The 18,842-nt window shown below is 39.9% G+C and overlaps 1 protein-coding gene across 3 annotated transcripts in view; it reads left to right on the plus strand.

Annotated features, from left to right (window-relative positions):
* Positions 1-18,842, plus strand: part of LOC137298958 (acid-sensing ion channel 5-like) — a 90,577-nt gene that overhangs the window by 53,395 nt on the left and 18,340 nt on the right. For all 3 annotated transcript variants that reach the window (XM_067831356.1, XM_067831354.1, XM_067831355.1), the window contains exon 3: positions 13,138-13,738. In XM_067831356.1, the coding sequence (XP_067687457.1) occupies positions 13,138-13,738 (601 nt within the window). The remainder of the gene's footprint in view (positions 1-13,137; positions 13,739-18,842) is intronic.

The raw sequence follows: 18,842 nt of genomic DNA on the forward strand, positions 1-18,842 counted from the left end.
CCACTTAAACACCAAGCAAACTCAGTAATAGTAGGACCCAGGAAGGTGCACCGTTACTTGTGGTCATTAAGCTTGAAAGTGTCAAAGCTTTCACGGTCGCCAGAGAACGCAAACTGCACCAGGTTGTGAGGACTCTGCATGCCCAAGGGACGTTCACGGAACAGTAAACACGGGAAGCAAACTAATTTCTAAATGTTACTAAAGACTAAATTGCGATAAATGAAGTGCTGTTTAAAAAGCGCAAATAGATAATACGACCAAGTATGTACAACACGTAAGGACAATGGATAAATGAACAATATCCGAGTATATATAGAACTAGATATCGCAGCTGCATGAAAACAACACTTACAACGTCAATGCACATAAAGGCTTACCCACACATGCGAGATAGCCCAAACTAAATTGAAACAACCCATGATACACGCGTGTTGTTAAACTGTCACTGAACACAGTTATGCCCAAGACATTTTTTCAAGATTTGTAGTCCTCTATAGCTACCTGTTAGACCGTCAAGAGATATGTTGTAAGGCACTGTGACTTGTAGGTCACCAGACGGCATCACTAGGTACAGTAAATGAAACATATACCAATACAGCAAAACTACAGTTAACCCCCATGAATCTTAGTGGGGTCCAGATTGTCAAAGTTTTACAAATACATTTATTGCTGAGCTGCAGGAGAGACAGTAGTATGCAAGGATAGAGTAGTTATTTGGGACTTAGTACACCTCGGTCGAGCTCTGGAGATTTGTTCACGTGTGAAATAGCTTTGAGACAGTTAGCAAAATAGGTGTTAAATTTTGGAAACTAACTACCTTAAATGTCTACGTTTTCCTTATTTTCTTCTGTGTAGATTACTTGAACAATACTTGTATGTGCACGAATGATTAAAAGTACGCCCAATAGGGTACAGAGCACTGGAGGTCCCCAAGGTTCTCATCTACCAATATCATGTAAAAGTTGGAAGAACCCTACTGATTACACAACCTAAAATGCAACAAGGAATGTTACAATTTCGTCCCAATTCATTACTGGCAGACCATGCAATGATACTGAAATTTAAAAAATTCTGATTTCGTCAGAATCGTTCATAAAGTCCATTGCCCAGATGGTTCCATCTAACAATGGCGCAGGGTGGGAATGACCGTGGTTAGAATGATGGGTGAACCATCAACATCATGGCAGATCGATTTCTTATGCTTAAATGGATTGATAAAATTTACCACCATAAGGTTACAATATACAAATCTTACTAGTGAGAATTCATATGAATTTACCAGGAAAGATAACACGTTTGTTAAAAATGTGCCCGATAACCCCTGAGTACCCTAGCCCCCATGCAAATTTTAGAGCAGAAAAACTATGCTGCTGTTCTAACACAATATACACACACAATGAAAACAATAAATTTCATTCGGGATGATACAGCATGTGAAACTGCGTCACTTCTTTTGGCCAACAGTGCATTATCTGTAAGTACAAATACATATTTCATTTTGCAGGTCCTTCATTATAAACATACTCTACTTTTCATGTCGCATGAAGATACTGTTCAAATGATGTGATGTTTTAAGAAATTTCGTAATTCCTAAAATGTAATTCTCTTCTCGATTGGCAACCTAAGCACTAGACGTACTAACAATAGTCGGGAAATGAATAACAGCTGGCTCGATAGTGTTCATTTAGGAGAGGTCACCAGCTACTGTCAATGTATGTCTATATCTACGGTTATAATGACACATGCCTCGCATATCCGGTAAAGAAGTCAATGTGCATTCAGTTCAGGGTTTACAGCCAAGTAAATGATACTGATATATCCCTGATAGGTTTTTATGGCACATTCCTCATGGGAGTTAACATAAGTTACACGCTTGCCTACATATAATGGTCATATTAACTGACCTTGCTCGTGGGATCAACCACAAACTTTGGATAGCAACTGGTGGCACAGTGAGTTTCGTCTATGTTTGTTTGTGCTTCTTTTCAATTTGTGCATTTCTCCCCTAGCTTCTGGATGTTTTGAGAGCAAAATGAAGCATGTCTGTGATCTCAGTGGGCGGGAGGCACCCCACGGTATTGGATGGAATAGTGTTCTTGAAGGGAAAGGAACTGCTAGTCGTTCCTGAAATAGTCTGTGCCATGGGGGAAATTGGTCACCTAAACCTTAAAACCTCCAACTCCCCTGTTTGCATTTCTCAAATTCAAGTACAGTCGACCCGATTTAAATCGATCTCTTGGTGTCGGAGGCTCTGAGCTGTCCAAACTTTCAAAGCAATATGAAGAAATATACTTTCTAGTCGATACTCTGAGCTCTGTCTGTCTGTAGAGGCATCTATCAAAACACTTTGCGTGAGTCGTTTGATTTCTTTCAACGACACAGAGTATGGTTTTGTTCATACTGTGCGCAGTCCTAGTGGTTCCTGAAGGAGTGGTAACAAATCTTCTAAATAAATGGTATCATCTGGCCTTTCTTGTGACCATGGCTGCGTTGGGGCTTTGACGTTAGACGAACGCGATATATTGACGCTGGCAGATAATTGCTGAGAAAGAATCCCAATATACTTTATTTTGTAATTACATCGATATGGCTTTGTTGACGGTTGAATCCAATAACTGTGTCTGGATGCCTTGTAACATCCATTGCATTGAAGGCTATTCCACTGAATTAATGAAACACTGTCAGTAGATCTATTTGTAATGTTTACTAAATACATACGTAATGATTATCATTTACCATTATTTTCATTATGTCCTAAAAATCTGTATGAACATAAGATACCGTTTCTATCGTCATCTGTCACTCTGGCAATCTTTTCTCCGAAACTTCACCAACAATCTACTTGTTGCTTCCTATATTTCTTGCTTTCTATATTTCTTCGTTGATGAAAATAAATATTTGTCCAGTCCATGTTATCGCTGTTCACATGGATATCGTATTTGTTAATTCCATTTTGTTCGGGCATATCACGTTAGAGCCATACTGGTTTTGATGTCACAAACGATCTGTTATCATGTTGTCACATGTATTCCATCCTGCGCTTGACAAAGGTTCTGTCACTGAAAGTCCTATACAAGGAGTATATTTTGTCTGGATATAATACTGCCAAACAACAGCAACTCCAGCCGCCAGTGCTCAGATCGTCCTCTCATTTGGTCTACTTGTCCTTTGAAGCCACAGAAGAGTGTAATGCTTCTCAATATATTTATCTGTTATTCAAAAAATGTTTTTAGCTAGTTCAAATATAGAAATCGTCATGTCACCGGAGTGGCAGGACCATTTTAGGCTACACTAACTGGCACCGTGTGGTCAGTTTTTTAGATCATGGAGACCCTGCATGATAATAATGGAACATGTCTGGTTTTGTTTCTGCCATATTAGGTATCTGACGTCTTGACCCATGCATCCCATTAGAACAGCAACGCTGCAGTCTGCGTGATGAGATTACGTGTTATTTGATAAGGAAAACGTTTCCTCTAATTAGCATTACCCCTAGGGACACAGACCAAATGTTTGTGACAGGGCAGTCTTGTGGGACTGGAGACCATTACGATGCTAAAGGCTATTTAGTAGCTCACACAATGACCTGCAGTCAAACTAAGCCATTAAGTGGTTAACCTGCTTGGTCTCAGTAGATATGCATGGGAAGTGATCGGAAGTAATTGCTGGAGATTATATACACGAATATCTAGTTAGTCAAGAGCCAGTGGGGTCCTGGAATGGACTGGATAAAATCCAATGATTGAGTAAAGTGTTCATAGGAAGTATTTCTCTCAAGACCATAGTGTAAATGTGGCACAGATGCATCTTACCCAGTTCCCTGCCGATGAGTGTGATGAACGCAATTGCTTAATGTGTTCCACATCTTTTGTTAGGGCTTCACATGAAGACATGATTCGTCGAATGTTTTATGATGTCATGAAGATGATGATAATCACTACTTTCATCATGGAACATTGTTTCCTACTCTCAACCCTCACATTGAAACAACCACAATAACCTAACCTAGGAGATATTTGCTAAATTTAGCCTAATGGACCTTTCGGCTTTGTTTCTATTTTGCTCTACAAAACAAAACAAATCATTCATTATCCATCCAGTGCCTTCCCAAAAGTGATACATAGTACAAATATATTCATAGGTTGTTCATCCGTTCTGCACTAATCAGTGCGTGTCTTCATTAATTCCTGAATGTGACAGTTCCCTGATTTAGTAACGATTGTGACCCATGTCTGGTGTAGAAACTCCATCGATGGAGCGAAGGTTGGATGAAAGGTTCTGAGCCAACACAAGACTACCGTACACCAAGCCTACTATTCCTGTATTGAATTCAAATATTTAGTGCCTACAGGAACGCACCGTGTGATGCAAAAACACAGCAAATTCCTGCAAGCAATAATGTATTTCAAACGTAACATAATCAGCATAAAACTCTCTAGATATGTCCTGAACATACTTTCATCTTAGGGTAACGGCATATAATATTGCTATCTCGCCATGATGTTTGATTGCCGAATTCTCCAAGTTTCATCATAATCTCATTTATTCAAACTTCAAAGGTAAGTTTTATGTTGAAACTGTAATTTCCATTTAATTTTCAACAACGTTAATCTGCGACTGGTTTCGCATGTCAGTAGCACTGTATCATGCACCTGCTGTTGGATCTATATCACCCTTGTTTCCACAATCAAAACAGCAACTGGTTCAAGACAACACAGACGTTGCTTTTCTTTGTAAAGTGTAACTTATGCCTTCGGTAGAACAGGGCGTGCTATTTCATTTCACAGACACCTAGTGTCGTCTCCGGTTTTGCCTCAACCATTTATACAGTTCACACCAAAGGTCGTTTTTTTAGCCTAAGGGAATACGTGTCACGTTAATCGAGACAAACCGATTACAGTTATTTATTTAGATTGTGATACAAGTATTTTTGCAGGACAGATAAACAAATGTGTATCCACTGACAATTTTGGGAATTGTTGAAGGAACAATACGACCGGGTTTACCTGCATTTAAGTGTCCACTTGGACTTTACATGTTATATTTCTCACGATGTTACCTACACCAGTACAACTTTGACATCGCCTTTTCCACCTTCAGCGCAATGGTGACCTATTTCAACCCTGTATCTGCACGGGAAGGTTGCACCAACTGCATATAGATTGGGCCTAGAGGTGATTTTGGCGATATAATCAAAATGTCGAGATCGGAAAGACTTTCAAATGTCTCTTGAAATCAACATGTCAAACGTTCCGTGTAAATATAGGAACCACTGTGTAAATTTCAATAACGTCCCAACTGTAATTGCATTGAAGGAAAAACTGTGTTCCTGGGGGTTTTTCTGTAAATGGAAGTTCATGGAGATAAGAAGTCTCTCAGCCCGTAGAAGGAAACTATGACATGACTTGTTGCATCATCGTCCAGCCCAGTATCGTGATTAGGATCTCTAGAACTAAAGCAGAACCGATCAGGGCAGTACATATTGATTCCAAAACAAAGTAGTATTAGGAACATCGTCTAGCACAATCTTATAGCACTTACAATTCTAAGACTATTCTGGATCAGGTGAATTGGTTCATTTACTTGTTACTGTACTTCAACATGTTCCTTGACGTCACAATATCTCGCCGTATGGTTTAGCGTTGAAAGACGATTCGAGCTTTGTTCCATCATGGATCAAACCATGCGGGTGCCGAACACATCTAACCTTATTTACTGTCAATTCACTTGGGATGGTTAATATAGGGTTTGGAATGCAGCCTTGTATCCCTATACTTACTACAGGACTCGTTGAAGCTGAACCGAAGGGGAATTAGCTCCACAGCCAACTGCTGTTCGTCACGACGACTTCATGCGTTGGTTGGTTAGACTCGGTGATTTGGATGTTGGCGAATTTACCCTACCCCATCGGTGTGACCTGTTGCTACCAAAGTCATTCATATGGCTGTCTGGCCCAGAAGGCTTTATTTAGAGGTCTCTTGGCTATTAGGGAGCGCTACGTGAAACGATGCATAAGCACACACGCTTACACACGGTAGCACACACATACAGCGTAACACTACTTTATCCAATTAAATCAATAAATATTAACGTTTGTGGTAAATGAAAAACCAAGACACTGATATAACTTAACTTCTTGAGAATATCCGGTATCTGTCTAGGTCAATGACAACAAGTAGCATCTGACTAATGCTGAACTAAAGGTCGCATGATCGAACTACATGCCACATACCAGTGTAGACACCGATGTATAGTTGATCAGTATTAACGTGCTCAGGTATCACACTCATAACCCTTGCTAGATGATATATAATGACAGATATTGATGGGTTTATTTCCAAAGATAATTTCTGGAAAGGTCAGCAGAATAAAGAAGTTAAATACATTGTCATATCTGACTACATTAAATGATTAAACGGCGCATGGAAATGACTACAATATTCAACTACAGCTGTGTGAGTAAAGGGTGACAGCAATAACAGAATGAGTCACCCAGAATCAACAGGAGTCCACAGGGGCCAGCTTGTCAGTTAACACGAGTTAGCAAATAGCGGCAACAAACGCCAGGCCTACTATAATGGCGTATTGCAGAACAACAGGGGTCAACATGACATAACAGGTGTCAGTATTGTCGACGAGGGTCAGTCTGAATCAAAGGGAAACAGAACTGTAGTGAGAATGCGTTGGCTGACTCACCACTGGTCAAAGTGAGTCAAATGGTTCACAAGTTGTCAACATAATGCTAACTGGGTTCAACATTGATCCATCAACGGTTCTCCACAAAGAGCAACAGAAGTCACAGTGCAGTGGGTGCACGGCTTTCCACAAGGAACGAAAGGAGCCACAATGGGTGATCGATTCCCTACAAGGTGCAACGGTATTGACAGTGGGTCAAGGGTTTTCCACAATGAACAACAGGATTTACAGGTTGTCAACCGTTTTCCAGAAGGAGCAACAGGAGCCTTGGTGGGTCAATTTTTTTTTCACAAGGAGTAAAGTCACAATGGCCGCTGATCCTCAACAAGAAGCAACAAGAGTCAGAGTATGCCAGTGGATCTCAACAATAAGCAACAGGAGTCACAGTGAGTCGGTGGTTCCCCATAAAGGCCAACAAGTGTCATCAGGGTTCAAAGGTTCCCCATAAGGAGCAACACGATCACAGGAGTCACGATACGCCACCAGTTCTTCACAAGGAGCAACAGGAATCTCAGTGGATCAATGGTTCTCCATAAGAAGCAAAGGTCACAATGGGCAACGGGTTCCTAACAAAGAGCAGCAAGAGTCGCATTCAGTCAACGACAGACAACTGAATTCAGAGTCATCGGGAGTTTCAGCTCAGTCTAATGGAAATTGGATCTCACCAAACGGAAATTTACATTCAAGATAGGAAACACTGTCTTAGGACCACACACCAATATGAATTAGTACAAAGAACGTACTATACTGAATGTCAGTACAAAGTGCTTTGCTCATGTGATATCAAAGGGATATGGGATACAATATTCACTCTGATACACAACCCTGGCCTCAGTACATTAAGAGTATCAGAATATGGCATTATGCGCTGGAAATGACTGCCTGACACTATCCGGTCCTGTGAAAATAGTCACAACTGATAGAAATGTATGTTCACTTTGTTGTAGCGACATATGCGTTAGGGCAGGAGGATTGTTATATCCAATCCCGAACATCTGTAAAGATGGCTGATTCACCGTCTGGTATCCCAGATCTTGTTTCAAATTATACAGATTAAGCCCGCACAGGAGAGAACTATTTCACCTTCCTGTTTCGGTTTATATTTCAAAGAAAAGCAGTTCCTAAATTCATGAACTGAACATTATTAAAACTATTTGTAGCAACTATCAATTCAGTTTCTCCTCAGTATATTGTGAAACATGATATCTGATTTGTTTTCATATGCATACAATTCATATCGACAGTAACCAGCCGTCAGCGTATTGGTATCTTTAGTGTCAGGCCAGGATATACCGCGAGCTGGTATCCATTTGGTACAGAACAAAATCAATATCGCTGTAGTCAAAACGTAAAACGTGACGTTATATGCGTAACATCTTACGTCTTATTAATGTATTTTCCCAAATCGAACACCAGGATTTCTGTATTCACTGAGCCGATCTTCGAATCCAATATCGAATTAATTTAGTTCACTAACATAAGCCGTGACGACAATTTAAAGCACTAACCCATCGCCTCTTTGTGAGTGAGACATTTTAAGACATTTTATGTAGAGTGACTAAAGTATGCTGAGAAGCTGTTACTGAATTAAACATATAGATAATATGTTTCCGGTAAGCGGAGAATGTGATATAGTCATAGGATCCTGAGGGTCCTTGTTTTACGAACCGATGACAGAATTTGCAGACTGGTATGTATCTAATCTATGTCAGTTACTTCACCAGGTGTGAATAACTGCACAGGTTGCAATCTCACTGCTGTTGTTAACTATGAATATGGCATAGACTATACAACCTTGAAACATACAGAATTTTGAAGATGAGGAGTTAGTTATCAGTGCACACTTATGGGGGAATGAGACATGCACTTACAGTAAGGACAGTTCAAACCTCTCTTGCATGCGATATTCTTCACATTTGTCACATTTGTCTTTTTTGGGCTTGATAAAAAAAATGTTGAAATCTATGTTAAATATCTCCTGGTAATAGCTTTCCTTAACAGGCTTGGTTCCTTCTGCTGAGCAGGCCTCTAAGTAAAGCCATACATCTTTGAGACTGAACGATCTTGTTCTAAATACTGTCTACCTGTGGAAGCTCTACAATAGTGTGATTCAACACGAGGGAATGAATTTATATGCCTTCTGGCAGACTCTCTTGCTTCGTTTGGTATTTTGGAAGTACTGTGCTTACCGCGATTGTCACCAGAGTCAGGAAGGCCAGTTTTAGAATGCTATTTCTTTGAAAAGAAGTAATGGATTCTTTTTAGAAATATCCAATGTTGATACGTAGAAGTCTTTGCAAACCCGTACTTTTGACTTATTTATTTTGAAGTTGTAGGAGAGGGACTTTTGTTTTCTTGGATTCTCATTTTTTGTTCTCCTTCCTTTGACATCATTTCGGTCTATGGTTGTGGCATAAAAATGATTCTTCTCATTATCTGTTAAACTCCAGAAAGATTGGAAGATGCATTTCCTTTCATTGCTATTGATGTTTCTTGAGCGCTTGACGCGACAAGTGCCACTGCAGTCCTTTTTGGTTTTGACTTGTTTTTGCTTTAACCGTTTCGGCTACTGGAATTGACTCACCATGCTGGATTTCAGAGCAGTTCAACAACATATTTTTACCCATGTCAACCTCTTCTTCAGACGATTCACTCATTATCTACTTCAAAATGAACTGTTGGGTCAGCTCTTTCATCATCTTCAGTAGTTTCTTCTGAATCAGCTATGTATTCAGTTGCCGTGATATTGTAACAGCCTTTTCTACACTAGACATTGTTGCTTATCCTAAAGGAGCATTTAGTGTAATGACTTTCAACTAGACTATGAAATAAATCAAGCCTGCCTATATCTTCCAATGTGAAAAGCATAAAAAGCAACTGGCCATGTGATATCAACAAAAAGTCATAACAATCATCTACTGGAAACACTATTCCGGAGGCTTCCAAACATAAACATGCACACGTTTTGGAAAATATTGTCATTAATGTATCTGATGAAATAGATGCATCACTGACAACAAGCCTTTCGAGCTGCACACAAGCTTCAATTAAAATGAAGTCCTCGTCAATTAAGTTCAAACAGCCCTGGGTGTTCAGTGACTTGATGTTTGGAAGACTGACAAGGAAACCTAAGGTGGATATGTTGGTGTAAGAAATATCCAAGTTGTTCAAATTGTGTGCCTTCAACAACCCTGTAATGAATGTGTAGTCTGTGACACCAGGACTGCAAGTGAACACACATTTGGGAATACACAATGATCTAAAATAACGAGACTTCTTCAGAAGAAAGCACAAATCTAGTGGTGAAAGTGTGGGGATGGGGAAAGTCTATATCTTGCCATAACAACCCTGTGTTCTTGATGATCTCACTGAATCTTCTGCAAGAAAGACTCAGTTTTGTGATAAGGTCAGTCAATGGGAAGTATGCAAAAATCTTTACAGGGACTTCGGTGTGTAGTTGAAAAATTCCACAATCATCTGTCTCTCTGGAAAGGGAAAAGGAAAAGGTTAAAATATGCTTTTACTCACAATATTCTGCCAAAATATTAATTACAAAAGTTTGGATTCATACTGTTCTATCTCCTTAAACGTTTTGAAAAATGTCATTTCAGATATTGGATTTGTGTAAAGTTGATGAAAAAGGCCAATTCGTATGCACACATGTATAAAACATGTTTAGGTGAACTTTTCTTCCAATTGTTCATACAAATATAGTCAAAATAACATCATTGTTACTCACCGTGACACCATGCTTTCACTAGGATGATGAAAATCCATGTGACTTGGAAACATAGCGTTCTATCGCCAGGTCACATGATCCAATTCATGGCTGTGATTGGTTGTGGACATAGGCCAGTCTGGTTCTAAAAAACTTTTCAGTTTTTGGACATACAACCATAATAAAAATTTAGAAAAGACCCTTGGGATAAAGATATGTACTTGAAGTTGATATATATCATGCACAGACTCATATAATACACAAAAAATCAATAACTTCAATTTCCACCAAAAGTGGACATAAAACCATCCGTTTCTCAGGCGACGGGTAAGCTGGTGGATACTGTGGAAGCGTGCAGATGTGCCTTGTTATCGCATTACAAATTTAATATCATTAACATACTAATGGTAAGGTTTACATAGTTGTCCCTCTTATCGTATTCATACATGGTGTAATCAGAGTAAATGAGTATGGAAGATTTTATTCACCTGAGCTCTTTGAACGACTTCACTTGTATGAAAGTCAGGTGCTGCTGTATTGTAAATACACGAATCGGACGACACGTGTGTAATGTTACAACAAGACAACATGTGGGCAGTGACCACATGGTAACACGTGTTCAGTGACAACATAAAAACACGTGTGCAGTGACAACACGTGTGTAACATAGCAGCATGACAACACTTGTATAGCAACAGGGACAAAATCAGTGAGGACAACGCGCTTATACAGATTCGCTGCATTTACAGATGATGATGTTTCTAGTTCGATGAACGTATTTGCAAAGAAACGTAATGTCTCTTAGAGAAGAATTGAGGCAGGAATAGTCTGTCATACATACCCTGAAACAAATACATCTGAAACAAATGTAAGCACGAAAACCCAGTGTAGAATATGTGGCAAGTCTACGCCATAGAATTCCAAAGTTTCGAAGAAAAACATCAGGGGTCGTTTTAGATTATTTTATGATTATTATTTATGAAGCGTTGTCAGTCAGAAAAAAACACATAACTACCACAGCCATGTGGCACAAATATTGCGAAGTTTACTGTTATTTCCGTCGGTATTTACACTTAATTTGTATGCAGCTTTACATTCTCGTTTACATCTGGAAGTTTTCATAACTTAAATTTAGATGTCTTTGGTCCACGGATGCTGAAGTTATTACACGGCGCTCACACGTTACAAATCTGTACTGCGGCCTTGTTAAGCTGCAACTAGTACAATATGTTTACCATATGTCAGGACACTACTCCTTGTCTTCCGGGGAATTTTGTTAGAAAGGATTTTATTAGTAAAACTGTGACCTGTTCAGTCGGGGTATATGTAAATTGGCGAATTATCGGAATGTATTCGCTGTAGTGAGCTTCAGTGAGATACATTTGCTTTGGCTTCCATGTACAGGGGGCTAACGCAGCACTCAACAATCCTATATATACAGCCAAACCAGACATCAAACCTAAACACACGGTGTCTTTAGTCTCACAAGTTGACAAGACCTCTGATAAGGTCAAAATGTATATTTTCTGGTCAACATTTGCTTTTCTAACTTTGCCACAGTGGAGTTACTTCCACCAGCCATGTTATACTACAATACCATAACTGTACTTGTTCTTCCTAGCATCATCGACTCATGTAAGTTAGAATTTGTGCGATATAATGGAATTATGGAAACTGCATATTAGTAACAAAAGCAAAAAAAAATCAATTTCGCAATGCTGCTGTCTTCCGTGAATTCCAAACGCTAGCACATCAAATTGAGTGAAGTTTGATTTTATCAGGCGAATGTCTTCAGTGTTGAGCAAGTTGTGTCCAAGAGTGCTACAAATAGTGGAAGCTCGTATCAAAGGTGTCGTAATGCATGTTGTGCAGGGAATTGTTTTCTCAGAGAATTGTGAGTCAATATAATATTGGCTACTGAATTATGAGTTTAAATGATTTCATCTATTGATATAAATTGGGGTTTAACCCACTTAACATTTTGTCTACGTAACTTCGAGTTAAATGATCAATATGTTGGCTGGCTAATTCCCTCAGTGCCACGTCTCTTCGTGAGTTAAAAATGTGACAAGACCCTCTGGCTTGCTACACATCAGATTCCTTCTCTTATGAATCACGCGGCATCCAGCAAGAGCGTAAGCTGGAGCAATGGCCTGGTAGATAACCGCTGTGTTTCTGAGAATTCGTCTTGCACGATACTAACACACACCATGTTATGACACTTGATGTGTCAAGTTCAGCTCGACCAGGAATACATGGCTACCGAATTAGGTGCATTAAACTGCAACGTATTTCAGGTACAGTGTGACCCAGGGACACCATATTAATGACTCAACACATTTTCTATACTTGGCGCGACAGACGAATGGTTTAAACTACTAGGACACCCTACCTCCCCTGTTTTGCTGAACACCATCGAGTCATAATTTTGAATTAATGTTCTAAAACGAAACTATAAAATGGTTACTAAACATCCTTATGGTCACAATCACCCTGGAGCTTTTAATATTGATGCAGCGTTTCTAGCGTGCCATCACTGATGTTCTGTTGATGTAAATTTTCAATGTTATGAAAGCCATATTAAGCGCAATTGAACCTGTTTTGTCAGATACATCGAAACTAATTATTCTCTGCGTTTAATGTTTATTCATTGTTAAAACATAACTTTGAAGTCTGAAAACTGAATAATGTCTTTAAATGAATGGATAATCTTCTCCTTGCAGCATATTCTGGTGTATCGTTGTCATGGTGATGGCCATTCTACTTGTCACGGTCATCTACTGCCAGATGTCTGATTTCTACCGTTACCCTACCGTGACCAGTGTGAACGTCAGATACGTCGACGAGGAGGACTTCCCCGCCGTCACTATCTGTGATCTCAATGTGTTTAACAAACATTTTATGGATAAAATGGATAAACGCACACAGATGGCCATGCCCTACCTGACTGAAATATCAGGCATATTTCATCTTGTTGGGAAAATATTACTGGACAAAATTCTGAAAAATGAAGGAATACCATCAACGAATGAAACTGCAGAAGACGTTGTCGATGCACTGCTCGACGATGTGCAGAAACTGGTGGTTGGGTCGGGGTTAAAGTGTGCATGGGGAGATTACTATTGGGAAGACTGTGGAGATGCTCTGACCACACGGATTACAGAAATGGGTTTGTGTTTTACAATAAATACTCGGAACCTCACTCGTCGTAGTAATGGACAAAAAATGAATGCTGTTGGAAACTCCTTACGAGGCCTGAGTGCTCTGGTGACCACGGTCAGGGATGATATACCGTACCGTCTATACCAGTTTGAAGGATTTAAGGTAAGTCGTTGAATACCTTAATAAACATTTCCATGAAGTCATCGTCCCCATGAAATAATATCGTCTCTAAGAAGTTGCAGAATTCATATTGATCGTGTACTGTATTTGGTCCTCCACGTGGTGGGTATGCCGATTAAACAATCCTGACTAGCTGCTCCTGTTGATGCAGGAGTCGGTGACATCGACGTGACGTTTGGGTGTACGTTTCTTGCAGAGAAAGTGAAGAAGGATAAAGTTCCATCGACTTGACTGAACGTCTTTATTGTTTCCATGTGACGTTGAGGTACACGCGCTGGTACATTACCATGAGCACCAGTTTGGCAATGCTACTAGCATCTGAACCGCACATTGCAATAGGTAACATTTAAAGTCCTTAAGTAATTTTTCTCAATGACGCTAGGGAACATTTAGAACAGTCGAACCCCAATGTCGCTAACTCGGTTGAGACGAATTCTCGCTGCTGTCATCTCTCGGTCCCTGCCAATGTCTTGTATTGGCATATAAATGTATATGTTCTTTTTATCATTTTCAATGTTTGCCAAAGACGAACTCAATGACGTAATAAATCTGTATGAAAGTGACGGTTCAATAAAATCACAGCATGCATATATTTTAATTCCAAACACCGTGGTGAAATCCTGCTACTCGAATATAAAAGTAATGTTAAAATGCTAGTGTACAGTTTGCGATAAGAGGAAGTGACTTTCATTCATAGGTACAAGGTCAAATGACTTGACCTATCTCGGTTAATTAAATTTTCAATGTTGATCTGTGGAATCAAGAATACATATTACACCATGAATATATGAGATAGATTCAGTACCTCGTAAAAGGTGCTGTCCATATGAATTACTAGACGTATATGTCAATGAGATTGCGAGTGCAGTGAAGCGTTGATTATGAGTCTGTCGCCAGTAATCAGCGAGATGATGTGATAATCTTGCGCTTCCTCAAGAGATAAATAGTTCAACGTTGAAACGTCTGCCTCTCCGATGTGAATCATAGTGTAGGCGTACAATGTGTCGGCACTTTAGCGTTTGCGAAACAAAACTTCAATAGTTCTGACACGGTGCGAACAACGCTGATCATTTTGACGTATTGGGCCAACACTGTTTCCAATACTGACAGATTGAACAAACGTAGATCACCATCGAGGAAACGACATCAAACGTATGTTATTCAGATCACCCACTTCAAGTATTCCCGCTCCTGGCTCATGTTTTCACATAATACTTTACAAGCATGCCCTATAATGGAGCTTGGCACACGCACGTAACCAGAACACAACAGACAGATATGGTCAGTTTCCTGAATTACGTCATTGGTCAACATTGTCGTCTTATAGCAGTGCGGACCGAAATACACTCCGACATACATCTTATTACGTCAATAATTAGTCTCATGTAATCAGTAATTACAGCTCCAGATTGCGTCATGTTTTGAGTTGTAGTGTTTCCAACTCCTGATGAAAATGTATTATATTGTCTTATGTTAAACAGTCCGTGTAAGCCTATGAGACACAGTGATGTTCAATCACGCGATGTTCTGAAAAAAGACATCTTTTTCCAAGCTATTATAAATATAACCTTAAGAGCTTCCCAACTTAAAACTATCGATAAAAATGTTTTGCACGTCCATCAGTGCAACGATGACACTATCTGTTTTCAACTCTCCCGAAATATGAGAGTTATCGATTGTGGTTGCTGTTTTACATTACGTGCACAAAGTGAGTATGGGCGTTAGCCGTTCTTTATTAAGATGACTTATGATGGAAAAACAATAAAACATTTACTGAAAACTGTTGAGCTATATTTTATGCCCAGATAGCATATATAATTGGCCCAACGTTGGGCCAAATATGAATGTTATGTGGGTGGTTGTGGGGCACCTCAGGTCATGGAGAATCCATTCTCATAGATCTAAAAGTGTCACATTGGGTTTCCTGGGACACGACTGTACACCGTGAGGATCTAGCTTGTCAATAGTTTCTATATTGTATATATTCACGGGGGCACCAGTCAAAGGTTACATTTATCTTTTGCCCCAAACAAGCGATCATACCTAAACATACTGGAATATTCATTTAAGATCCGTGCCTCAAACAATATCTCAAAAGCTATGAGTCTCGTGTTTTCTCTGGGTCTCATGTTCACTTGCTGCAAAGGCACCAAATACATTCGCTGAGACAATGATGATTGTAAGTTACCGGCATGCATGAAGCAATATCTGTAGCAATATCGGAGCTAACTGGAACATTGTCCTCGTGGTGAAGCTCTGTAAAGACCAGTGACCGAGATGATTGAGTCATGATTCACCTGGCCAGACAATTCCGTGACCAACGCTCGAAACTGGGGATGCAAGAGAGATTAGGAGTCTGACATCCTTGGCCATCAGAAAGAAGATGTGGGCTGTATTTCCTAGGGTGCCTCGTCCAATAAAACCATATTTTTTCACAGAAAGTCAAGGGCATGAACCCTCTGGGGTTGCCCAGGCTCCGGAATAACCTCACCATCACGACATGGGGCAGGGTTCACTGGTCTGGTGACAGATAACCTCTTCTATGTGTTAAAGTCGACCTGTATGGCGTTTGAAGACGTCGTCTGGAGGCTTATCCAAACAAATTTACCAATGCAGCCTAAACATAGTGATGATATGTTGTAACGCTTCGTACGACTGCAAGATGCATGTCAGAACATGGGGCAATATATTGTGAACGTTGCACAGGGAGTACTTGGTTCGGGCCCTTTTGCCACATAGTGATTACCATTCCGATTTTCATGGATGGCAACGCTATATCTCACTGTCCTCGAGCAGTCAACGGCCACTAGCAGCAGAACGCCTTTGGATTATCTGGTTAAAGATCTACCTTTTCCATAAGTTCCCCAAAGCAGGAGGAATTCCATGTTTGATTGCTGATTTGAGTGAGTTGAAATTTAGAGGCACATCAGCAGTACGGCAACCACATCGTGACAATTCCATATAAACGTAAACTTTATCAATATACATATCTGTCAAAGAAGGACAGTAAAATAGCTATACTATCACAGATGAACATTTACCTATCACAGGCATGTAATCATCAAGAAACGATTACACTGCCGAGGTTCATGCTACATATTTTACCTGAGCTACCGGCGTGGACCACTGCTGGATTTCCAATCATGGGCTATAATTGGTATACTATAACACACACACGCACGCACACACACACACACACACACACACACACACACACACACACACACACACACTACACGTTTTACGTTACATCAACCCTCTTCGGGGTTTATAGTCATGTTATTTTGCCACAAGTGATTTATCATACCACTAGGCTATTTTTGTAAAATGTTGCTATGCACGTCCAAACTTATAAATAAATCAATTTCCTAAAAAGACATCTAGGAATTAGATAAAAGCAGATTGTTAAAACATTCCTTCAGTTTTGAAGCTTTGAAATATTTATCTCTTGTGACATAAATGTCAATACAATCGAGCAAGACATCAAAAGGAATATAAAACTGAGGATGCTCGCCTTGTGTTGAATATTCATGACTATATCTATTGTGTCCAATACGGCATCGCCTTGAAATAGCTCGTGAAGATCCGGGTAAGAACGTACGTATCTTCAGTAAGCCATGCTTGTTGTAAGAGGCGACTAACGGGATCGGGTGGTCAGGCTCGTTGTCTTGTTTGGCACGTGTCATCCCAATGCTCATGCTCAGATCAATGCTCATGCTGTTGATGACTGGATTGACTGGCCCAGACTCGATTATGTGATCACTCACCCACTCACTAAAGTAGCCTCACCACATCTGGACTGACAACCCAAGTAGGTGCATCCAACAGTTGGTTTAATTGCAATTTGAGTGTCCCATTCCCTTTCCATTAGGTCACGGACAGAACTGTTGTGACCCGCAGCAAATGACAATGATTGTTTCTATGGAAACAACATATAGTTTATTGATAGCAACTTGGGTGTCCCACTCATTTACCATTAGATCACAGGCAGAACGGCAGTGACCTGCAGCAGATGACAATGATCGTCTCTGTGGTAACATATTGCATATACTATTTTTTTATTGCATACATAATTTCACATATTCTGCCAATCGAAAAAAATATCACCGCCTAGCATCTAATTAGACGACTGGTCTAACTGCCAAATCTCAAGTCCATCCTAATCAATCACGTGAAGTTTTTTAACTATTTTATTTCATGTTTCGGCGCTAAAAGTGAACGTTAACCCTATACTAGCGTCATTTATCGTAGTCAGCAATAAGTGGTAGTTCATCCTCCGAGTCCCACGTGACTAGCGAACTAGTTTCGTGTCTTCCACGTGAATAATAAGACAATTTGTGAACACGTTTACTTTTCAACTGCGTTACCTTCAGATGCCCTTCAGATGATGTATTCGTTATTCACCGCAAGTAATGTATGCTACTGGATAATTCATTGGAAGAGCAGCTGGTCCATCTTCCTGGTGATATTGTTGAGATATGCCTTGCACCGAGTGCTAGATATCTCTGGTTGTTCTTTATCTATACATGGGTGGCATCTTTGGCGTGGCCAGAGGGTGGAGAAGAAGACCCCCAGTGGGACACTACCTTGTCATGTGTTTACGTTTGGCCTCTCTTACAATTCCTAATAAATGCTAAAGCGTTTCTATTCCCTGTCCATAAATACGGGTTCAGTGTATATATCTTTTATATTTTTGAATAAACTCGATATGGTCACACCTTCATAAACATATAAGCTCCTGTGGCGAATGGGTGGACAAGTGTTGTCTGTTACCTAAAAACGGCGCAAACCCATATTCACTCGTTCACTCTCTACCGGCTGATACGTACAGAAACCGCATAATGAAGACATATCCGTCAGATTTTGCTTGCATTAAAGAATTCATATTGCGGACATTGTCTAGTTCATTCATGTATGTCAAGTATATATTACATGCTATTTTTCTGGGTCCATGTATCTGCAACCTCACTATGTGGACGAATGTATATCGTGACTGCACCTGTTGGTATATCCACTATCCACATAGCTAAACTGCTGTAATATCAGATACGCGGAGCCGATTTAAGTTCCATTTAACGTTATCCTT

The sequence above is a fragment of the Haliotis asinina genome, chromosome 10 (genome assembly GCF_037392515.1).
Source record: "Haliotis asinina isolate JCU_RB_2024 chromosome 10, JCU_Hal_asi_v2, whole genome shotgun sequence".
In the NCBI taxonomy this organism is placed as follows: Eukaryota; Metazoa; Mollusca; class Gastropoda; order Lepetellida; family Haliotidae; genus Haliotis; species Haliotis asinina.